The sequence below is a fragment of the Planococcus citri genome, chromosome 5, assembly GCF_950023065.1.
Source record: "Planococcus citri chromosome 5, ihPlaCitr1.1, whole genome shotgun sequence".
Taxonomy (NCBI): Eukaryota; Metazoa; Arthropoda; class Insecta; order Hemiptera; family Pseudococcidae; genus Planococcus; species Planococcus citri.
Genome location: NC_088681.1, coordinates 40,003,449 through 40,029,006, shown reverse-complemented (window position 1 = coordinate 40,029,006; position 25,558 = coordinate 40,003,449). Strand labels below are relative to the sequence as shown.

General features: G+C 35.2%; 1 protein-coding gene across 2 annotated transcripts in view; it reads left to right on the top strand.

Annotated features, from left to right (window-relative positions):
* The window catches only part of LOC135849255 (lachesin-like), a 260,218-nt gene that overhangs the window by 216,714 nt on the left and 17,946 nt on the right, over positions 1-25,558 (top strand). For both annotated transcript variants that reach the window (XM_065369608.1, XM_065369607.1), the window contains exons 4-7: positions 2,115-2,276; positions 8,288-8,422; positions 20,292-20,576; positions 20,709-20,774. In XM_065369608.1, coding sequence (XP_065225680.1) covers positions 2,115-2,276; positions 8,288-8,422; positions 20,292-20,576; positions 20,709-20,774 — 648 coding nt within the window. The remainder of the gene's footprint in view (positions 1-2,114; positions 2,277-8,287; positions 8,423-20,291; positions 20,577-20,708; positions 20,775-25,558) is intronic.

The window sequence follows — 25,558 nt, the reverse complement described above, 5'->3', positions numbered from 1 at the left end:
TAAATTATTTTGAGCTCTACCCATCACAAAATCAACTTTCGTGCAACCCTTTTCTTCTGATTCGACTTTTTAAAAAAGTACATACCAAGGTAACGATTATTTTTACTGCGCCTTTCAAAAATGCATCGAAATATGTACATGCTGATAAAATTGCCTAACCAGTTTGCCGTAAATAAGTAGGTACATTAATAATTTTCAATTGGTTCGTTTTTCGCCCAGGTTTTTTTCTCAGTTTACATAACTGTTTGAAGGATTTTGAAAAGAATTTTAAAAAGCCAGAATTTGAGTTTTCAATAAGAAAGTTTAACTTTTCATGGTAAGAACGAAAATTAGAAATCTGAAAAAATTACAGTATCTAGTGTGCATTTTCAACAATATAGAACAAACAAATTTTCAAAATGGGATCTTAACACTTCTCGCGAGGGCACAAATGTCATAAATTTTAATTTAAAAAATCACAAAAAATTAAAAAAAAATGAAGTGGCAAGTCGATTGCTCTTAATTTGAAGAGCTGAGTTTGAATATCACCTTATTTTTTTGGATTCGACTTTTCTAAGCCCTCTACCAGAGTCCCTAAATATGACCAAATAAATACCAAAAAAATAAAAATACCTAAAATTAATATGAAGTTTTGTTAGGTTCTCCAGAGTGGTGAGTTCCAAATATTCACTCGAATTTTTACATCACTTTTTTCATTGCTTCATTACTTCATTAGGACGATCTTCATTTTGAAGTTTCACTTTTTTACATTTCGAAAACCTCCCCCCCTCCCGCTAGTCAAATTTTCGAGAAGATCACTCTGCATTTTTTCAATTTATTATCAGCGAAGTCCAAAAAAGCTGTGCCGAAAGCCTCTCCCACCCAAGTTGAAAAATGAAAAATGTACCTCATAGAAAAATGTTGGCAGTTTTTTCAATTTCTGCGCCAGAATTTTTAAATAAAGTACCCAATTTTTAAGAAAAAAAACTGCCATCGTGTTTCAAGCAATTTTGATTCTTGAATGCAGAGACCTTCATCCCCCCTCTCATCCTCCAGATGAAAAAAATCACAAAATAATAATTATAATGATACCTATGATCGTTGGAAGAAACATTTTCAAAGATTTTCAATTTCTCTACCAAAATTTGTTCAAATAATTCCCTTTTAAGGCAAAAAATCTCACCTTCAAGCGATGTTGGCACTACTGGACAAAGCTCTCCAAAGTTGAGAAATCAACAAAATAAAATAAAATTCGGCGAACATTTTCAAAAAAAGTTATATTTTTGAGTCATAAGTAATTAAATCCTCCAAGTGAATCACCATTTAGTGTTCTAATTAAACCCCATTTTCGAGGAAAAATCAACGAGAAATTAAATCCTTTTTTGGACAAAAAATCAGAATTTTTGGCTGAAGATGAATATACGTAGGTATGGTATGTATTTGACAAAAAAAAAATTAAATTTTTGGCAATAGGGCTACATTAATAATTTTGGAACAGTAATTGAAAATTTTTGAACAGAAAATGAATACTCTCAGCAAAAAAAGGACACTATCAACAAAAAAAAAACAAAAAAAAACTACATGTTTCTGGCAGTAAAACTTTTGGTAGAGAATTTTCTTTCAACATTTAAATGAAACTGAAAAGTTTTTCAATATTTTGCTTTGAGAAAGGAAGTACAAGAAAACAAAATTTCATGAAGAACTGGAAAGGGTATTTCTTGAGAAAAGGGCGAGGCAGACAAGTGGATCAGCTTTATTTAGGGAATCAATGAAGTTTTTTCTACTAAAGAGGCTTTTTAGAGCAGATTTTTTTGATAGAGTAATTTTAAGCTAATAAGAAACAATTTTCATACGTATCCATTTCACCATAAAAACCAACAACATTAAATGGCCAGTTCTGAAACTTTGAAAATATTTTCAAGAAATTATAAGAATACCACGACACCACGTGCATGTCGATTTTAAAGCACCAATTCAAGATTCAAAAATTCGAATAAACTGCTCAATCATCTTTAGATAACGTTTTGAAAAAGTTCCTCTGTGAGAATAGACTCTGTGATTCTTCATTATTTAATTTTTTTTTTCAATTTTCAAATTTTCAAATTGAATATTAAAACGTACGAATGAATTTTCAGTACCACCAGACATAGTTGACGAAGAAAGTACTCCTTCCTCTGTGGCTGTTCGAGAAAATCAAAACTTGACACTTACGTGTAAAGCACAAGGATTTCCAGACCCTAAAATAATGTGGAAACGAGAAGACGGCAATGAAATTGTTTTAGATAGAAAGAAAAAAGGTAAATATACTAAATGTATTTCATCATCTCTAAATAAGATAAACATAATGAAGTAAATAAAATAAAATAAAATAAATAGATATTAGAATCTTGAAATTTGTAGTTATACCTAGTGTGGTGCTGAAGAACAGCTATTGATATCGAAAATGAGAAAAAATACCTAGCAAACATTCTCAACACATCGAGGCATCAGAAATTTCCCTTTTTGCCCTTTGATGAACTGAACGGGAAATTTCAGTAATTAATATAGCGGTTAGTTTCGTTCGCGGATTAAGGATTTTGAAAATCTTTCGCTAAAAATAAGTCAGGAAACATATTCACCGGAAATACAAAAGTATCACGTATTCGATTCAGCTTTCGCATACGTAGAATCTTCATCCCACACCAGCTAATTTAACAGATCACTTCGATATTTACAATTTATTTCCACATCGAACAAATTAATCGCATTAAAAATCCATTAAAACGACGCGACACGCAACGATTAAAATAGGTCTGCGTGTTCGTTAACCTTTTTCCAGAAAGCACTGTGGGAAGAAAGGGGGTAGATATAAAAGGATTCAAACTTGTGTAATTTCATTTCATCGAAACCGAGACAAAATATCCAAAAAAGGAAATCATCGAAACGGTAGCCGAGTCGAACCTACGAGCTACGAGTACGAGCAAGAGCGGCAGCAATTCGACCAACAAACGTATACATTTCACTGGTGGAAATTTTCGGCTTTTGCGACTTTCACGCTATTTAATTCTCTTAAAATGAAAGTTTAAAACAACAAAAACTTGAAATGCTTGAAAGAAAACGTCATATTCTCTATTTTCTTTAAAAGTTTTTGGTATTCCCAGTGGTACAGTATTATGTAAGAAGAACCACTAAAACAAAGTCATTTTCATTTTGACTATTATTCGAATGGAGTAAATTTAATTTCAGGTTTTTTTCTTCTACCTTTTCTCTCTCTCCGCTGCTCCGGCCTGGAATTCTATTCGTTGTACACAAATTCTTGTGTACCTGTAGGTTTTTTTTTCTCGTTGGTGGTTCTGTGCTACGCCACTGTATATGTAGGTAGGTAGGTATTTCACCGAGTTGAAAATATAATTAACTTTAACTAAAGACGATTGACTCTGTTTACTTTTTTTCTCCCTTTTTCCAACGAATGCGTAAATATTTGCAGATCGATATGGCTATTTATTTAGAAAAATATTTACCGAGTTAAAATCAGCGGCACGAGTTCTGCTTTTTTTTCATTCATATCTTTTTTATACCCTTTGATACGAATACCTATACTTTTCCAATGTATATCTCGACGTTTTCACTTTTCACTGATCAACAAAAGAATCACTTCGAAGCTACCTTTTTTTTTTCCTGTACAATTTGAAATAGATGGAGCAGGTTTGTGAGGATACCAAACTCGAATTTAAATCTATCGAAATTTGTTTTTTCAATGTTTGGTAATTTTTTGAATATTTTAAAAAACAGCGAAACTTTCAAGTTCACGTTCCATTCTGACTAAAAAAAAAAAAAATGGTTCTCAATGTTTTACACAAATTTCAACATATTGAAGGCTTGAATAAGTTTCCAAAGCATTCTACGCATTTCGAAACCTCTACAAGTTAAAATCCTCTATTCCAGTGGTGGACTGGCTTATGATGTTGACTGGCGATCGCCAGGTGCTCCCAAACACTAAGAGGCCCATGTTAAAACCAAAAATATATTATACGTATTCACTCTCTCTAAACATGAACTTCTGCTAACTTTTCCCCTCGCTTCGCTCAAGCCTGTTTGCTTTTTTTCTTATTCCATAATTGAAATTTTTAATTAGATATTCAATATTCAAATTTTAAAATTGTAGAGCCAAAAAATAGGTAAACTCGTCGTAAAAAAACAATAAAAAAATATTTTTTTCATCTCTTAAAATATGAATTTTTGAACGATTTTGCCCTTGCTCCGTTTGGGCTCCAACTGGCTATGATGCAAAATAGTCAAAGTCCACTTTTCTGTCAAAAATAGCTAAAAATGTCACCTTTTGTCAAAATTTTCAAATAGCCTCATTTCTTGCCAAAAATGTTCAGTTTTTTGCAAAGAAAATTTGAGAAGTATCCATTCCCCTTTCTAAAAATCACCTGAAAATCCGACTTTTTTACCCAAAGGCCAAAATAATATCAATGACCAAAAAATGTCACTATACCATTTTCAACGAAGATTGCGAAAAAGTACGTATCATTTTTTTTGGACAATAATTGTCAAAAATTCGCGCTTTTCCCCAAAAGCACTCAGTCTTGCTTTTTGCTTAAAATTGACAAAATTCTCGATTTTTTACAAAAAGTATCTAAAAAGTTTTATTTTTTCCCTAAAATTGTCCAAAAGTCTTCCCTATGTTAGACTGTATACAAGCACAAAATACGATATGGTGGAAGGATGAGAATAATTCCCTAACGAGTGAAAGATTAAAAATATCCTTATACAAATATTTTAATATCAAGAAGAAACTATTTACTTACCCCTTGCTAGCTCAGCTTATACCACATAAGTGTCGCATACGTCAACATAATAAACAGATCTATGCATCAGTTAAGCTCACGGATTCGCGAAATAATTAAAAGACAGATTCGTTTCACCAATGTAATCGTTGTAGTCAAATCACATTTGGTCTCTTAAATACATAAGGTTTTTTGAAATATACACATTCCTATAAATGAGATTAGGAGAATATGGCTATGTATGAAACCTAATCACATGTCAAAATCACATTAACTATTCCTGCAAAGGAGATTGAATTTACTTAAAACTATTGAAATACACATTTACTCTCCATAGCCGCTATACACTATGGCAGAGGGCTAATTGCTCAGACCAACGATTCATAGATCGCTCAGGACCATTCCGACTCACGTATCTACCACAATGGACAAACAAGAAGTAATCTTGAGATCAAATCTAGCTAAAGTTATACCTGCAGTTTTGGGTCGATCTTGAGAGATTATAAGCTAGCACCACGTTATCAAAATATATAGGAATTATAAAAATGTTAAGAATGCAAACCCCCGCTGATTCTTGAGTACATCCTTCAAATTAAATACTTGCTTCTTACCTTAATAAATCAAACGATCATCAAGTTGTCGAGACCTAAAGGATCGAATTATTGATACTTATAGGATCTCACCAACTTAAGGAATCATTACATAATCCACTGCCAAAACAGTGAGGCCATAATGCCACCTTACACCTATTGCTGAAAATCTAATTTTTTCGCAGTTGAAAAGTTCTCGATTTTTTTTAAGTAAAGTTGCCATAAGTTGCAAAGTGCAAAATCTCACTTTTTGAAAAGAATTTGCGAAAAAATGTGCTTAATTTTGTATTTTCAAAAATTGCTGAGCATTACGTTACCTTAATGCCAAATCCGAGTATGTCCATACAAAAAAAGTACAATTTTACGCATCACTGATAAGGTTCGGATATGTTCAGAAGGGTTTGTTGAGTTCTGATTGAACATCGGTTAGCTTCGTGCATCTTTCGTGGTGCACTTTTACTGCACTCAGATGCAAATTTTTCAATTCAGGGCATCCCAGAATCTTATCAGTGACGCAAAAAGATGATTTGTTTTTGGATGTACACACACGGATTTGGCATTAAGGTAACGATTAGGTACTAAAATTATCAAATTTTCTTTTTTAAAATTTTCCTTCTCCAAAATTATGTAAAAGCCCGGCTTATAGGTATTTCCAGAAATTGCCAAAATGCAAGCTCTTTTTGCTAATATTCTCACAAAGTTCTTTTCGCAAAAAATTGTCAAAATTCTGCTGTTTGCCAAAAAAAATTTAAAATCTTCGCTTTTTAACAAATTTTTTAAAAATAGTCGTTTTTTCAGGAGAATTTTTTATTTTTTTTTAAATTGTCCAAATATATATTTTTTTTTGCCAGAAACGGTCAAAAAACCGTTGTTCCTTTTATTAAGATTTGTCAGTCTGGTTTTATTTTTCCAAGAATTGCCTTTTTTGTCAAAAATTGCCAAAATCCTTACTTCGCTGCCCAAAAATTGTCATAAAGTCTCGATTTTTCACCAAAAAGTTTCAAAATAGTTCAACTTTTCAAAATTAAATACATTTCAATTCGTAATACTTATTTTGATTTTTTTGTGATTTTTTTTTGTATTAAAATGTTTTACTCGCATTTTGTTACTTTTTTGGCTACTTTCAAGTTACCTACTTTTTTGAGCTTTTTCAGTTACAAAATTACTTTTTTGGGAGTAAAATTGAGTACGAGCCCTGCCCTTGCTTCACTCGGAAGCCTTGCCCTTGCTTCACTCGGGTCTGCTTACTTAATATGAAAATAAGTCTGCTCTCTCAGATCATCTCATTGCCACCAACCACACTACTTGCTTTGAAAACCTGAACCTCATACAAAAAATAGATACACCATCTCAATTAAACATTAGGGAAGCAATAGCCATGAAGAAAAACAAAACAAATTTACTAAATAATGACTTAAAACCCTTAGAAAATATCCTACTTTCTGTCATTGAAACCAAACTTGAAGACATGACTCCTACCACATCCTCACCTACAACCACACCCTCTTTCACATGACCACACCCTTGTACACTAGTACATTTATACATATAAGCTTGTAGACTTGGTTATCTTGTTCAATAGTGATTTAAGCCTGATGATGAACACTTGGTGTTTGAAAAGCTTCGCACTAATAAATAGTAAAAACTGAGAAGCAAGAGTTATTTTTTCTAATTTAACAACTTCTCGCTAAAAGGTTCCTTTTTACCTTTGTCATCATTCAAATTCTAAAATTTTGAATAAAAAAATGAACAAACATTTTCAAACATTGTTTTTTATTTCCCGAAACCAGAATATTTGAAAGCTTTTTCCCTTGCTTTGCTGGGGCCAATTCTTATCTCTAAACTAAAAAAATCTCAGTCTGAAATTTGCATAAATTCGAAAATGAAAATAATAATTTTTTACGAACCCTGCAACTTGATGTGAGTATTATATCAGTTAGCAAAATTGTACCATCTTAAAAACTCCTCATCTCATACCAATTGGCAAATTTTCAGTCACCCCCCCCCTCCTCCTCCTCAAAAAAACTTCAATTTTTTCTTGTCAGAAGTCAGATGGACTTATTTTTGGAAAAGTGAATAAAAAATTAAAAAAAAAACAATTGTACAACTCGCATTCAAGTATCCGAACCTGAGAAAAAACAGCAGTAGAAAGGTTCAGGGGGGGGTAAACTTTTGAGGGCCCCATTCAGTGCATCTGCCAGGGGCCTCAAAATGTCCCAGTCCGCACTAAAGAGCTTTAGTCCTTACCTGCTCTATTCTCAACTCTTTCGAATGACATATAAAATACGTCTCACAGTCTTCATGGCCGATTTCCAATATTCTCGCTGCAGGTAATATCGGTTTAGATTATTTTGCGACACCGCCACACGAGTACCAAACTATACCCATTGCTTTTCACACTTCATAAATAGGAATTACACGACAGTACGCGACGACAACACACTCGTAATGAAATATTCATTAAATATGGTACCTCGGTGACCCGAAAGGTTCACTAATTAAACTATGTTGACCGTCCATAACGCGGACTAAAATTCCAAAAATGTCTGCTTTTTCCTCGTCACGCTCGTGCTCGCTGCTGGCAAAATGACGTCTTAGCGAACTCTTCGCTCCTTCAACATCCAACCAAAAAGGAGGGAAAGAGGACGAGGAGGGTTGAAAAATCGCGAAAAAATACACCGTCTGTAATAAATTTTCCATTTATCGGTTGATTTTATCGTTTTAACGCCAACAGCCATAACTTTTCTACGCTGTTATATGTGTTATACCGTAGGAGTGAAATAAAAAAATTGGATATAACCTAATATTTGCCTCGTATATAAATATAGGATTAGGTTAAAGCGGCCGCGTTTCCTTCGCCGGATAATTTTTTTGTTTTACTGAAACTTATACGTGTACTGTACACGCGTGTCTTGTTATTTATACGAAAAAATTTTGTTTCGCCAGTTTCAGTTAACATGCACAACGGAGAGAATTTAACAATCACCAAAATCAGCAGGACGGATATGGGAGCATATTTGTGTATAGCGACAAACGGCGTACCACCGTCAGTTAGTAAACGTATTATTGTAGATGTTGAATGTAAGTATATTAAATATAATTTATGATCGTTGCTTCGAATTATTACAAAACTTTTCGCCGCCGTATGTGAAACTTCTTCTCTGGCGAAAGAGAGAAATACTCGTATACCGAAACAGCCGAAGCGAAAGTGTACACATATATACGTGGAAAGAAAGAGAGAAAGAGGCAAAAATACTCGACTTATGAACTTTCTCTCCCCTTTTATGACATAAAACAAACAGTGTCGCGTTATATGTAACAAATTTCAGCTTCCTGTTGTCTGGATAAAATCACTTTTACTTTAAGCCGCGAAACCCTTTCTTCGCTTTTTCCTTATGTAATGTGTCTCTAATAAATTTTCTCAAGTTTATACGTAGATACATACGTACGAATATGCTGTATATGGGCGCGATGTTGTTGAACGAACGTGGGAGATTTTTTTGCTTTTATTTCTGCCGAAGGTTTTAGGCAAATGCGATGAGAAAAATTTTTCGCGGCGAAATTGTCGGAGATGGTTTTTTAAACAATTTTTCATAGTTAGCAAATTCTCGTATAGTTTTTGAGGCTTAAATCTTTGGAATTTTTTTTCAACAGAAGCAGCTTTCTTTTTTGTGAAAATTGATTGAGCCAGGTTATAATATGATAAAAAAATGTTAAATTTCACATCTCTTCATTTTTGACGAACTTTTTTTTCAAAATTCGGTGGATTCAACGTCAATCGGAAAAATTATCATCGGTTGGCTCAATATTTCTGGAATTTTTGAGATGTCAAGTCTACAGTCTACACACATTGAATTTTAATAGAACTCGAAATCGTTAAGTATGCCCATTATCCCAATTTAAATTAAATTTCTTTACAAAATAAAGTTTTTCCAAGAAAAGGAACCCCTCCCTCCCATCGTTTAATCAAAACAAAACCCGAAAAAATGCGAAAACGAGTGAAATATTCGATGATATTATTTCACATTTTGACCCCCAACTGGCCCAAAAATTGAAAAACTAGATCAAAAAAGAACATGTAGAAATATATCACCTGCAAAATTTCAGACTCTAAAATGCATTTTTTTGTTTTTTGGTGAATTTTTAAAAAATTGAATTTGGTCCAAAACCGAGAAAAAAATCAAAATGTTACCAAATTGACTTAGAAAAATGAAATTTTGTATACTTATTCTATTTTCGACTCACCGAATCGATTAACAATAGTTTCGAATCGTTTTGAGCAGTTCTGGAGCCTCCAACAGATTTTTGAAAACTGAAATTTCCAAAAAGCTTAACTAAAACAAAGTTGGAGAGCTAAAATTCACTCTATACTTTGATTTCAACGTGCTGAAACAACTAGAACTAGTTTCAAGGCGTTTTGAAGACTCCTGTTTTTCAAAAAAAAAAAAAGTCATAAAATCTGTCAAAATTAGATTTAGTTTGAGTCTGTGGGTTCGCTGTTGGATTACACATCACCCCCCTCCCCCTCCCACTCAAAAAAAAACATAATGATTTATTGATTTCCAAAATCGGTAAGTGCCAAAGCGCCAGTTCTGAACAATACTTTCATTGTATTTTTTTTTCTTTGAAATCTCTGAACAAACAAAGTTAATTTGGGTAAATTTTGTTGCATTTTTTGGGAAATTGAAATTTCTAAAAAATCGCTGAAGGCTCCAGAACGGTTTTAAACCATCTCTGGTTTACTCAGCATGTTGAAATCAGGTAATAAGAGAGATTTTCGGTATCCAAACTTCATTTGGGTAAATTCTGTGAAAACCCTAATCTTCAAAAATCAGCTATGGGCACCAGAACTCCTCAAAACTAGGCACTCTAAAGCATTTTCAATCGATTTCTTCAGTCGAAAATAAAGTATACACAAAATTTCAGCTTTATAGGTCAATGTAGTAAAATTTTTGATTTTTTTTAAAACAACCCACATTTGATATGAAAAAATTCACACCACAAAGTTTGGCTAGTGATGTAGGCCTACCTATTTTTACATGCTCATTCCGGCCTAGCTTTGTCCGGTTCAAAACTGTTTGTTCCACTTGGGATACCTCTCTTGTGAGATTTCAATCCTACTGCCGGGGAGGGGGAATTCCAGAGAGTTGTTTATGACCAGTAATTTTCGAAGTGTCTGTCTAACAAACGGAACAAAAGCAAGAATGTTAACGGGACGTTTTCTCAAATATTTCAAAATATTTTTTGTGAGAGAAGAAAGATTTGAAAAGGGTCAAAACTTTTTCCTCTTCAAAAATTTTCAAAACCAACTAAAATTTAGGAAAAAAAATTGACTCACTCTTTCAACTATTTTTTACCAACTTCTCAGAACCTTCTTTTCAATCCATAAAAATGACTCAAATTTCAATTCTGAAAATTTTCACATCTCTCACTTTTCACAAAAAAATCCATCACTCAAATTGCAGAAAAATGTTTGAATACCTAAGTAAGGAAAAGTTTCGGTCTTAAAATTGGCGACCCAAAAAGTTCAATAGAGGCTTCGAGGTTTTTTTTCTGGCCATTGTTGTTAAAAATAAAAAAAAAACTCCAGAGTTGAAAAAATAAAAAAATGAGTAAAATAATAAAAACTTTTGAAGAAACTGAATCTGACAAATTAATCATACTTATGATTCGAAAAACAGTGCCGTTCCTCTTCAGACGGTTGGAGGAGTAAATTCTGAGAAACATTCTGTTCAAAGTCAAAATTTAAACAAATTTCCTTGTCCCTCATTTTTATTTAAGGATTTTGTAGGACACTTTGTTGATGTTTCTCAACACTGAATCGTGTGATGAACAACACTTTGGGGGTGATAATCATCATTGCTATGCTTATTTTACTGATTCAAAATCACTAGTTTTTAATTAGGTTGGTTTTGAGTTGTAGTTTATGAGCACAATGATTCATTTCTTTCAGATTTGTTGTTCTTCCTTTCACAGTTCCTACAACTATTTAGTTTTCATCCACTTTTTTTTTTTTTTTTTTTTTTTTTTGATGGCTCACCATACGTAGTAACACACTTTGTTTTATTTTCAATTGTTAAATATGGATCATCACTGGTCACTTATAATTAACTTTAACTTAATTCTAACAAAAATCAAAATTTACAATTTTTCTACATAACTTTAACAAAATAGTTAACTTATTTTACTTTCTGGTGGTTAGCAGCTTGGTTTCCTCTCCATCCACTTTGCTGCTTGGATCCGCTTTGATGGGTGGTGATTGTCTGGTTTGGTGTTTCTGCAAACTCAGCTTCCTCTTCATCCGCTTCACTGCTGGTGTCTTCTTCAGCTTTGGTGATGTTGACTGCAAGCTCGGCTTCCTCTAGTTCCGCTTTGCTGCTGGGTTCTTCTTCAATAGTCACATGATTTGCAAGTCAGGGGTAGCATTCCTGGCCCTTGCACCTATAGATGCTATGTGTCCTTGATAGGCCAGATCTCACTACTAGCTAGCTCCTGCTGCGTTCAGATACTTGATCATGCAGCATCACTCTCACTTTGCTGGCGTGTCTTCATGGTTAATGCTTTGCTGGCAAAGACTGAGAATGGTCTGCCTCCCTGCCTGAGCTGTTTGGGCAATTCACAGGGCCTGCTTGAGCTTGTCTCGAGCTTTGTTATATCTGGGACTACTCCACACAATGTGAGGAGTATCTTCAGCTTCTCCAGTGTCACATCTCAAGCAAGTAGGGGAGTCCCTCTTCTTGGGCTTTTTAAATAGGTACTGGCCTATGTCCCCATGCTCTGTCAGCATGTCAGCAACTACGTCTCATATGTATTGACTACCAGTCCATTACAAAGTCTTTCCCTGATATTGGGTATAAATCGTTTTGTCTTAAGCGCTTTGGAGTCTGTCCAGTCCGCCTGCCATTTATTGATTGCGAGGTTGAGTAAATACTCTTTTCTCTTCCTCTTAATGGCGTTCAGTGTGGCGACTGGCAGTAGCTCATACTGTCTTCACCAGTCTATTTCCAGTTTGATCGGCATCTTGAGTTTCGATTGTTGTGATTCACGCATAGGTAAATGAAATTGAGTCCTTAATTTCGGATACCAAAATACTTAATTGGTCTAGATATGTACTTGTACTTCTATGATTTTTTTTATGTTCTACTCCAAAATCTGAACTAAGCCCAAAATTTTGAAAAATGCAATACAGGTGTCAGATTTCTGGTTTTTAGAATCATACCTTTTGACTTTTTAGAGGAAGATTGAGCACACTGAAGTTTTGAAAAAATGTGAGAAGCTGATTTTCGTTCTTTTGAAAACCAATAATTTGATACCAAGACTACTTTTTTGGTGGTTCCCTGAAGTGAAAGGTGAGAACCCACTTCAGAAGGTTCAGTCAACCCATTTTTTCTTTCAAATTTTTACAAAATTTTAAAAATTTCTAAACCTGGAATCAAAGTGTCATGAGTCCACTCTCAATTATTTTTTTAATGACTGACTGACGGTTCGAATATCGAAAAGAAAAAATAATTATTGTTCCTCGAATACCATCTCATCATTTAGATTATTTTCATAAAATACGTAGGCAGATAATTATAAATTCATCAAAAATTTCAAAAGGTCACAAACCCATCAAACAACTTTAACGCAACCTTTCCCACGTCAACTTCAATTCAATACTAAGACCACAAATAATCTTCGATACGATATTTTAAAAATAAAACCCCTTATTAATTTATTTCTTTTTTATCCTTTTACAAAAACATTCCTTACAAAACGACTGAAAAAAAAACACAAACCGTATCTATAATGCCCTCATTTGACCTATGACACAAACCTCCGGCTATAATTAGCCAATTACCCTTTGAAAAATTTTCATCCGGCCGAAAGCGACCAACTTGTAATATTCGAGTCGAAAACTCGCCACGTAAATCCCATTTTTATTACGATCTCACCGTGGTACTTCCTCTTCGATGAGGTGGTGAGAGGAAACACGGGGCCAACAAGACGAAGAAAAATCACATCATTAACGCTAATAGGAGATTTTCTTTTCGTAAAACACAAACGACATAATCGCCCAAATGAAAAATATTAAACGGGTGCGTAAAAGGGAAAAAAATATCCCTTCTCGTTTCCTCTTCTCGCGTAGGTATAGGAATACAGAGCAAAAGAAACGCTGTATACTCTTTTCGTCGTGTTGGTTTAAAACCTTGCTTTTTTTCATTTATTTATTTTTACTCTTTTTTTTTTTAGCAAACATTTCTCATGTGTTTACGAAGGGTGCGCGAAAATGAGAGAAACAGAGAGTAAAAGGGATGAAGGTGGGTCCGGGTACAAACAAAAGAGCACATCGAAGTAAAGAATGAAGGAAGAAAACGAGCATAGTATAGTATACTCGTATATGGTATACGAGAAACCGACCAACACCATCCGAAGGTGTGCGGTGTGGGAAAAAAAAGGATTACACAACGCGATAGCTTATTTTATACAACTATAAAACCTCGATTCCAACAAGTTTTCGCGCAGCTTAAATTAACCTTTTGAGAAAACATTTCGCAAATAAACCGCAAATTGGATAAATAACGTGATCCTAAATCGTGCGCGAGTAATAACATAGGTATCGTAGTACACACACACATTAGACAAAAACTACCCCTTTTTCTGCTACCAACCTCGAGCAACACCTCATATATAGCACAGAGCTCGACCCAGAATGATAACCTTGCTCTGTATAGTCTTACCTCGCTTCAAAGGTATGGTATACAGCACAACACGTTCGAGATAAATGCGTTATTAATCCTCGTAATATAGGTAAAGAGTCGAGAAGAGATGGAATGAAGGATAGCATGACGATGGGTGGCGGTGATCTCTCTGTTTCTCCCTCTCTTTGCGACGTGTAACGGATATAAGGCCAGATTGCGGTCAATTTATTTCCTCTCTTCTTGTAAACACTCTTGCAATTCGGCCATCGCTTCACTCGCTCTGCTCGGACCATACAACTTATGTAGTATAAAACATAGAGAACAGAATTTCTAGGCGCCCAAGCCAGCCCTGAGAGAAGACTACCAACCATACACATGATGAAGCCACCATCCATCCTACACCCCCTCCCTTCTTGCTCCCCATCATCGTACATTTGTCGGTATGTAGCGGCAACATTTTAATGTATTCCATTCCGAAACGGAATATTTTAACACTCTCGGGACCCGTTTTCTGGAGTTTGCATTATTTACAACAATCTCTTTCCTGGCCGGCAACTAGTATCATATTAAAAACCCACCGGAATTGCGCACCTTTTTTCCCTTTCTCACCGGCTGTGTAGTTTTTCTTTCTGAATACCTCGACTCTTCCTGGTACATGGGTTTTTTTCTCTTTCGATACGCGAGCCTCCGCAGGTTACCTACCGACGTCAAATATAGCGTCGTTATTAAACGTTTTTGAGAAGAAAAAAAAAACAATAACAAAAGCTCTAAACCCAACAAATAATCAACTATTGATTTTAGGTATGTAGTACATTGTATGTTGTGCAATAATACACAACTCTCGTACGAGTGAGAGTGTGTGTGTGTCGATCCAGCGAAAGATAAGAGTGGATAAGGGATACAGAGTAATAGGGGGTGGGAGGTAATTGCAACTGTGTTATCTTATATGTACCTGCCGGCAACCCGTAAACTTTTCTGCGAGCTTTTTCTACCGCATTGTACTTTTAAAACTGTACGCTGGACTCGATATAAACGGTAATAAGGCCGAACATTGTTTTTCGAATCTTTCCCTGTGCGTCTGTTCGATTAGCCCAGCCTAAGCTAACCCTATATTATAGTCGACAAATTTCCACAACAAAATTAGAAAAACTCTGATGGTACTTCCGCGCACAATGCACATTTTCATTCTGGCGTAAACTTTTCTCTTCTTAATCCTGCACATATTTAGGAAATTAATTCTGCTTCGAAAAAGCGACCTACGCGAAAACATTTCTCAATTAACCTGTCCTTGCTATTTTATTTTTTTCCATAAGAGAAAGTCGAATGAAAAAAAAAACACCGAGTCCGATACCTACGTCAAGGTATCCTTATTTTATCGTGACATCGGTATTACGATTTATCGTGCTACTGGCCCACAGTCGAATTATACGTGTATTTTTCGAGGCATATATAGAAACGATTTGCTTTAGCTTCGTTAACCATTCCAAACATACTTGTGTGTTTTCATTCGTATTCCTCTTCATCTCTTTTATTTCAAGACACTATACTATACAGAAGCATATGCGTTGATGGTGAAGGCAAAATGTAGGTGTACAGAGAAACGGGGGGGGAGAAGAAGAAGTATATAAGGGCACAAGGCGAGATCCAGCTCGACGTTGAAATCAAATTTTAACTTTTTCATTATCGCCAGCAAACCAGCCGGCCGAGCATTTCACCCCGAATAAAAACCATCGGTTACGTGTGTTGTAGGTTAATGAGATATAGAGAGAAAGCTTTTTCAATGCTTTCTCTTTTTTTCACGCAATGTGCTATCGATGTGGTATAGGTAACTTTGGCTACTTATGTATACAGTGGGGGTGAAATAGTAGTGGGAGCAGGGTGCGTGGATTCTAGCAAAAAGCTACTTTTCTATTATCTTACCCATATGCTTAGTTGAGATCGAATCATTTGCCTTGAATAATACAGAGCTTTATAAGTAGAGAAGAGCACCTTGTAGTTAATTAATTCTTCAGACTCGTGTTAAGTAGTATAAGTTGCTACTTCTTTAGCTGATAAAAAAAAGAAAGTTGAGAATTATTTGAAAACGTAGGTAATGAATTGTTTGAAGCGAAGGAAAATACATTGAAACGTCATAAAAGTTGTCTAAAACGCAAAAAAATAACCTTAATGAAAAATGTATTTTTATATCATTTTTGCATTACCTACCTTTTCACCAAATTTTCACCCTCCCCTTCACCCCCTCCCCGTTCATAAAAATGATTCACATTCGGTTCTAAAAATTTTCAGAACTCCTTTCTCCCTCTATCGACAAACAGTTTGGAACTTGAATAATAATAGATGTGAGTAAAAACTTTAATTAATATTAATTATCTGCAACTTTCCACTTCTTCAACCCCCTGCTCCTCCACCTCCACTCATCTATCCTTAAAATGCACCTTCGACCTTCGTTCAAGTTGAATTTGGAAATGACCTTTGGCATCGGCAACTTTTGGAAACCGGGTTGATTTGCATGAGTACCATAAAGTTTTAGAACATCTACGAGTATCAAAGGTATTTTAAAAATTTTCTCGATGAACTTTTCTTAATAGGATTCAAATTGACCGAAGCGAGAGCAAAATCTTTCGAAAATCAACCATTTTCAAAATAAAATACAGGGCTCGTACTCAATTTCTTCTTAAAAAAAAGTAACTTTAGTAACCAAAAAAATTTGAAAAATTAACGAAAAAGTGACCAAAAAGTAATGCAGAAAGTCACAAGATGTAAACAAAACATTTTAATGTAAAAAAATATGATACAAAAAAAAAACAGAACACTTCAATTAAAAATGTGAAAAAAAACTCGAGCAGGACTTTTCGGCAATTAATGTACTTACTGGCAAAAAAATGATATTCATTACAAATTTTTGTCAGGAAAGTGAAACTGTTTCGCAATTTTTTGGCAATAAAGTGAATCTTTTCGACAACTTTTGGCATAATAGCGAAAATTTTTGAAAATTTTTGGCAAAATAAGCGAATTTTGACGACTTCATGCGAAAGGCAGGGCTTCTTTTGGCAATTTTTAGCAAAAAAGTAAAACTTATTTTGAGCAATTCAAAATAAAGTGAAACTGTTTCGTAATTTTTTGGCATTATAGGAATGTTTTTGACAGCTTGTGACATAGAAGCGAAAATTTTTTAAAATTTTTGGCAAAAAAGCGATTTTTTACGATTTTAACAAAAGCCAGAGCTTCTTTTGGCAATTTTTGGTAAAAAGTGAAACTTTTGAGCAATTTGTAGAAAAAAAAGGAAAACATTTGTCTATTTTTGGCAAAAAGCGAGATTTTTAGGAAAGTGCATACTGCCAAAAAATGATACTTTTTTGCAGTTTTTATCAAAAAAGTGAGATTTTTAAAAATGTTGAAAAAAACAATGGGACTTGAAAATTTTTGGGTTGCACCCGAAAAAAAAGTTCATATTCGTATTCAGCGATCTCAAAAACATACCATTCGATATATCACTCAATTTTTCAAGATTTTTCGAAATTTTGACCCTCACCTTTTTGGGGCACAGGGGGCTTTGAGGGGTTAGACCCAGGAAATAAGTTCATATTCGTATTCAGTGACATCGAAAACATACTATTCGATATATCACACGCCCAGATTCGTTTTTCAAATACATGATTCAGTTGTGTGTTACTTACTTGAAAAATCAAGCACCCCCCCATCCACCAACTCCTGGGGAGAGTTGAAGACCAATCAACGGTGGTTTGATTAGTAGTTGAGTGTGTAGAGTTTGTAAAAAAAAAATAAGCGAATGATATTAAGTACATATAGTAATTTGATTAATTTATTGGACTGGCCTTTTTTAAAACACCTACTCTTTCCACCCATTTTTTTGGATACTCCCTTTCAGGGATGGGTATCGAGCCGAGCGTAGCATCAAATTATCGAGAATTTGAAGGGCAACATTTTTAGTTCTGGCAGTTTTTCTCATAAGTATAATATTTGCGGAGAAAATCGCGAAAAACGTGAATCGGACCCGGTTTTAGCCCTCTAAAAAAAAGCTTCAGGGGTAGTTCAGAGGGTCCATCTGAACACATTCCCGAAGAAAAAATTCATGTGCCAATTTTTTGCTTTTTTTACGTTATGTTCTCGCTGTAGGTATGTATGATCCAACATTTTGAAAAATTATCCAAAAGTTCCTTGCAGTAACTTTAGTGCCTTGATCACTTGAAGATAAACCGAGCACGATTCCCGAAATGTAATTCAGGAAAAAGAAAACAAATTAATTTTTTGCCCTTGTAGAGTGAATGAGCGATTTGAAATTCTGGGAGAAATTTCAAAATTTGCCGAACCAAACAACTTTAAAACTTCTTAATATTAACATTGGGAAGTAAATTAAATACCCCAAAACATTTTATAAAATTTCCCATTTTCTTCTCTCTATGTCGAAACTTTTTGACAATTTTTTAATTCCACACTGCGTGAATTCGAAAATCATGATCATTTTCCCATTCCAACGAAAAAATGAGACTCTATCAACAAATTAAAAAAATGACTCACTTTTCTTAAAGAAAATTGTACTTTCAAGATCAAGATTAAGAAACCCATAGACCATAAACTCGAACGAATTTCTACCAGTTATGAAGAAAATTATCTCCGAGCCAGTGCCATTCTAGTACTTCAATTCCACCACAAGACACTCGATTCGACTCTGCTCTATCGCCCCCAAAACACATCCGGATGCCAAGTAAAAAAAAAAAAATAGAGAATAAAACTGTGCAAAACACCCTTTAAAAAAGGTTTTGTTTCATTAATCATACCTACCTACGATTCGCACAGACTCGTTGGTTGTTTTAGTAGGTACTCTTAATCAAGTAGATATACTAGAATCTGATAAAACTACATTTATCGTCTACCTACCGCGTTCACCCTTTTATCACTTTTGCTTGTTTCGGATGCGCCCAAGCTACCTATATTTTTCCGTTTCGTTATTAAAAATCAATGGCGAATTAATTAAAATTTCCTTTCTACCAATAAATGAATTACTATTCTTATCGGTTTTCCAGCGAGTCGATTAAAAAGTTTGAAAAAAAAATACCTACAGAATCGCGAGGCATTAATAGAAAAAAAAAAGAGTTCAGAAAGAGAGAAAAAATATACGTTAACGACTGAATAAACATGAAATTAGAAAAAAAAAGAAAAGAAAGAAAAAAAGGTCCAATTGCACCAGTAAAAAAAAAAAAAACACCGAGTGGAGAAAAACGCCAACATTAAAAAGTAAGAGAAAAAAACCTTACTAAATGGAAAGCCCGAATTGAAAACTTACTAATGAAAAAAGCTTTGTACGAATGTTTATTGCGCAACTTTTCGATACACAGGTCATGAAGTACGTAAAATGGCTCGACGACGACGAGAAATTGGTAGGTACGTGGAAGTTGCTATAAGAACTGAAGTGAACGGAGGCGAGATGTGGAGAGGGGGAGGTAAAACGACAAATTGATTATAACCAATAAGATCATATTTTACGAGGTAAAGTGTTGAAAGTGTAAAATCCGATGGAAAACCACGTGCGTTGTCGTGCCTTTGCTGGCAGAGTTGTATTGCTATGTGCAACTTTTTAATACGGATTTTCCAAGTGATGGATTCGCAAAGTTAACGCACCGCACTTTCGGCGTGTGTATGTGTATGCGTGTATTCTAGGCAGTCTCCTCCCTTTCTGCCGTGCTATCTCTCTCTCTAGGGTGACAGAAACTTAATCTCCTTTCTTTGGTCTGAGATTGTTTATACAATGGAATTGGTACGGGAGTAAGAACGAAGAGCTTTGGGAGTTGCACTAAACTTTCAATCCAGCCTCGTGTTTTACCGTTATCCTAACACGACTACAACACTATATAGCCGGCTTCTTCCGTGTGCCTTTAGTGCCTCCCTGGGCCCTGCCCCAGCGCCCACACCCACACTCATTCCAAAAGGCAGCATTGCCACCGCCGATGCACAAACATACACACGCCACATTTTAATATAAATATTTATTCTGATATGAAAACGAAAACGAACGACGAGACGTTCCATTTTTTTTCCTCGGTACGTTACTAGTTGTATTTTCATAGCGTGTACTAGTACATATATTTCCCTTTCGTCTCAACCAACCTTTCTCGACATACTGTATTCGTTTTTTTTGTCTACCCACGTGCGATATAGGTACTTTGTTTGAAAGCTCATCCTACCAACGACCCGAACAGGAACCAAATAGGTAATTGAAAATTCTAATCCACTCGTGTATTTTGTTTCAGTCCCACCAATGATTCTAGTATCGAATCAATTAGTCGGCGCTCCAGTCGGTACCGACGTCACAATCGACTGCCAAACCGAAGCACATCCTAGAGCCATAAGTTACTGGATGTTTGGCGACGGTATGCTGCTATCAGCCAACAAACACGGTACAGAGATCTCAGAAAATAGCTACAGAACGCATATGAAGCTAACAGTAAAGAAATTAACGCCCAGTGATTTCGGTACATACAAATGCATATCAAAGAATTCACTAGGGGAGACCGAAGGCACCATACGTTTATACGGTAAGTTCTTCGACCTTATATAGTACCTACATACATACCTATGGTGAATGAATTTGAAATTGATATCGTGAAAGGAAATTTATTTCGAACAAGAATAAAAAAGAAAACTAATAATTTCAATATGCATTACAGAAATTACCATGCCATCGGCGTCTCCGAGAGAGCACGAAGCTATTACGAGTAGAGCAAATAGAGAAGGTAAGACTCGGACAATATTACAAAACTTTGGTAAATTTAAGCAGTACTTCTATGAAACACTATAATATCACTGTGCACGCACACTCACGTTATAAATATAAGTCGCCATGCTATTTTTATAATATTGACCAGCGGAAAATTAATCGAGAATGGACATTATTACGTCAATTTATTGCAAAATACACATCACATATTACACGTTAACAATCAGACACATGTAGGTACTTATGAGTACTAGGTACATTTACTCCTTACTCACATTCTCAATAACAAACGAATTTTTAAAATTAGGGTCTGTTTTCTTGTTTAATTAAGTAAATCAAATTTAACTACTTTGAGGAAGATAACTAAACATTGATTTTTGGCAGTTTGACGTCATCCTGATGTCATCATCGAATTTAGGACCTGAAATTTTGGGTAATGCAGTATTTTTGCACGTAGCCTCGTTTTTTTATCAGATCAGATAGGTACCTCCTAAATGATTTTATTTTTTTGAAAAATCGTAACTTAAAAAATTACCTACTTACAATTTTTCTTACTCAAGTCAAGAGTGTCTCTTTGAGATGAGATAAGTATTAGAATAGCAAAAAGTTCCGAGAATTAAAGCTGTCCAATCATGCGTTTAGTCATTTTTACACAAGGTTTTTTGAAAAATTGGACCCTCCCCCCCCCCCCCAACAAGGTGCCAAATTTTTTTTTGAGCAGTTTTAAAGAGCCGTGAAAGAAGATCCAAATAATTAACAAAAATTATAAAGATTCAAAATTCAGTTTTTTTACGAGAGCTAAATTTTCAAATGGAGCCAAATCTGGGACTACCATTTGAAAATTTGGAAAAAATTGAATATGATCAATGCTCATCATATTTCAATGGAAGACAGACAGACGACACTGGAAAGCCAAACGGGCATAATTATAGACAACCTGGAAAAGACAGACGACTTTGAGAAGTCGAAAAGAGGGGTCAATGACCTTAGAAGACATACGAACCGGCCGACAGACGGACGGGCAGACAGGTATAGCTAATGACCTCCAAAGGCCAGACGTGTGAACAGACGGCCTTGAAAAGACATGTAGACGGGTCAATGACCTTTAGAGGCTAAACAGGACGACAGACGACCTTGAGAAGCCATAATCAAGAGTCAATAACCCCACGAGGGCAGCTAGACAATCTTGAGAAGCTAGACATGTAGGTCAAAGACCTTGAGAATTCAGACACACGGTCAATGACTTTGAGAGACGACCTTGAGCAGTCTGACAGGTAGAAAAATTACTTTGAGAGCTGGCAAAAATACAAATTGTTATTTTTGAGGGATCAGACAAAAGATGGGTCAATGACCTTGAGAGGCCGGACGGACAATTGGTGGCTTAAGAGGTTGAACTGGCTGTTCTGGGGTGAAGGAAAAAGAAAAGTGCTCTAACGTCGGTACTAGTACTCTAAACAACTCTAACAATGCTAGGTAGATTAGCTTTAACCTGATTTTCACACAATTTCAGCTCTACACGAAGACCTTTTTTTTAATGAGGAAGTGCTCTAACGTGGTTGAATTAGACACAGTTTTAAATTAGTGGGTGTTTTCAGACCCAAGTAAATCATGGAATCTATCGGAGTTTTTTTTTTTGAAAAAATCACTACTTTATTCAACTAAATTCGCTGAAAGTTCTCCACTCACCTCCCCCCCCCCACACAACCACATACAAAAAATCAACTAAATCGATTTTTTTACAGAAAAATTTTCAAAAAAATGGAAATTAAAAAAATGATGCAAACAAAGTACTACCTGTTTTTTTAATTTTAATCAAAATTATAAAAAAAACAATGCAAATGAACAAATTGATGAATTTTTTCACTACATTTTTGGCTAAATTCACTACTTTACATTTCACTGCTTTCATTACCTGTTGATAACCTGTTAGTTGGAGAATTTCTTGACTAGTCTCTGATTTTAAAGAAATGATGATAACCAAACGGAACTTTACAACTCATCAACTCCATTTGATTTGAAATTTGGTTCATTGACTGATTATCGCGAAACCAAATTCTGAGCTTCAATAGTTCATTATTCGATTTTTGGTGAATTTTTAAAAATTGTGATACCTAATAGTAGTTAATTAGAATGAGTCTGTCAGTAACACTGGTTTTAAACAGTGTCTGTCACAAACACACCGGTTTTAAACAGTGTCTGTCTCAAACACTGGTTTTAAATAGTTTCTGTCACAACCACTGATTAAAACAGTGTCTGTTTCTAACACTGGTTTTCAAAATGGTGTCTGTTTCAAACACGGGTTTTCAAAATGGTGTCTGTCACAAACATTGGCTTTAAACAGTGTCTGTCATAAACACTGGTTTTAAACAGTGGTCTCAAACACTGGTTTAAGGCAGTGTCTGTCACAAACACCAGTTTTAAACAATTTCTGTCACAAACACTGGTTCTAAGCGGTGTCTGTCACAAACACTGGTTTTAAACAGTTTCTGTCTCAAACACTAGTTTTAAACAGTTTCTATAACAAACACTGGTTTTAAACAGTGCCTGTTTCCAACACTGGTTTTCAAGATGGTGTCTGTTTCAAACACTGGTTTTTGAAGTGATATCTGTCATAAACACTGGTTTTAAGTGTCTGTTTCTTTAGACAGTGTCTGTTTCCAACACTGGTTTTCAAAATGGTGTCTGTTTCAAACACTGATTTTTGAAGTGGTGTCTATCACAAACACTGGTTTTAAACAGTGTCTGTCATAAACACTGGTTTTAAACAGTGTCTGTCTCAAACACAGGTTTCAAACAGTTTCTGTCACAAACACTGGTTCTAAGCAGTGTCTGTCACAAACACTGGTTTTAAACAGTGTCAGTCACAAACACTGGTTTTAAACAGTATCTGTCACAACAACTGATTAAAACAGTGTCTGTTTCTAACACTGGTTTTCAAAACGATGTCTGTTTCAAACACGGGTTTTTGAAGTGGTGTCTGTCACAAACATTGGATTTAAACAGTGTCTGTCATAAACACTGGTTTTAAAAAGTGTCTGTCACAAACACTGGTTTAAGACAGTGTCTGTCACAAACAACAATTTTTAAACAATTTCTGTCACAAACACTGGTTCTAAGCGGTGTCTGTCACAAACACTGGTTTTAAACAGTTTCTGTCATAAACACTGGTTTTAAACAGTGTCTGTTTCCAACACTGGTTAAACAGTGTCTGTCACAAACCCTGGTTTTCAAAATGGTGTCTGTTTCAAATACTGATTTTTGAAGTGGTGTCTATCACAAACACTGATTTCAAATAGTGTCTGTCACAAACACTGGTTTTAAACAGCGTCTGTTTCCAACACTGGTTTTCAAAATGGTGTCTGTTTCAAACACTGGTTTTTGAAGTGGTGTCTGTCACAAACACTGGTTTTTGAAGTGGTGTCTGTCACAAACACTGGTTTTAAACAGTGGCTGTTTCATTAAGCAGTGTCTGTCACAAAAACTAGTTTTAAACCGTGTCTGCTTCCAACACTGGTTTTCAAAATGGTGTCTGTTTCAAACACTGATTTTTGAAGTGGTGTCTATCACAAACACTGGTTTTAAACAGTGTCTGTCATAAACACTGGTTTTAAACAGTGTCTGTCACAAACACTGGTTGTAAACAGTGTCTGTTTCAAATACTGGTTTTAAACAGTTTCTGTCACAAACACAGGTTTTAAACAGTGTCTGTCACAACCACTGGTTTTAAACAGTGTCTGTCACAACCACTGATTAAAACAGTGTCTGTTTCCAACACTAGTTTTCGAAATGGTGTCTGTTTCAAATACTGGTTTTTGAATTGGTGTCTGTCATAAACACTGGTTTTAAACTGTGTCTGTCACAAACACTGGTTTTAAACAGTGAGCATGAAAGTTGGTCTCTAATACGCTGAAGTCGACCTCCTGAACCGATATTGATCATTTTCAAACCGATCTAGAGCTTTTCACAAAAGATAACATTTCTGGGCAGCCATTTCAAACCGTTCAAGAAGCTCACTGTAATCAACTTTGACAGCTAGAAATGTGGTCATACTCGTATCACGAGTTCGACATTGCGAATTGATTAGTGGAAATGAATATTGCAATTCTAAGCTGGGGGTTAAAAATTTTCAACACGCATTTTTTAAAACAATTTGATACTTCCGCACTACAAAACATCCAAACAAATCGTTACAAATTATAAAATCACCCTCTCTCCGTTTACTTTCAACTCTCGACGCAAATATTGTTTAGAATAAATTCGTCCCAATCAATTTTCAAAGACGCATATATGTATGTAGCATTTCTCAACGCATACCGAAGCGATCTGCTAACATTAAGTACGTATCAAAATTCGCAACAAAACAGCGGTTAAAATTTCCAAAGCATAGTTCGATACAAAGTGTACACAGACAACCCATTCAACAGTACACGACGACGACACTGCCATCAGCATCATTACAAAACAATACAAACCAATGTACGAGTATCCAACACCTAAGGGTATTTTACCAACCTTCACACATAAGCAATCAATCTAACACCTTTGTTTTCGCACAAGCGACAAATCCTAATCACGCGACAGACATGCTAATCACGTCGGTAATTCTCGACGATAACAAACACGAGTCACGACGATGAAGGGACACAGGGTGTTGGGCAAAGAAGAGCATAGCTCGAGTAAAACACAACACGAGAGCCAGGTACCTATACTCGTATTCGAAGAGAGTTGGTTCCGCATACATACGATGAACCATTTTCCGGTACCTACTCGTTTAAATTAAATTACTTAAAAGGGATTACA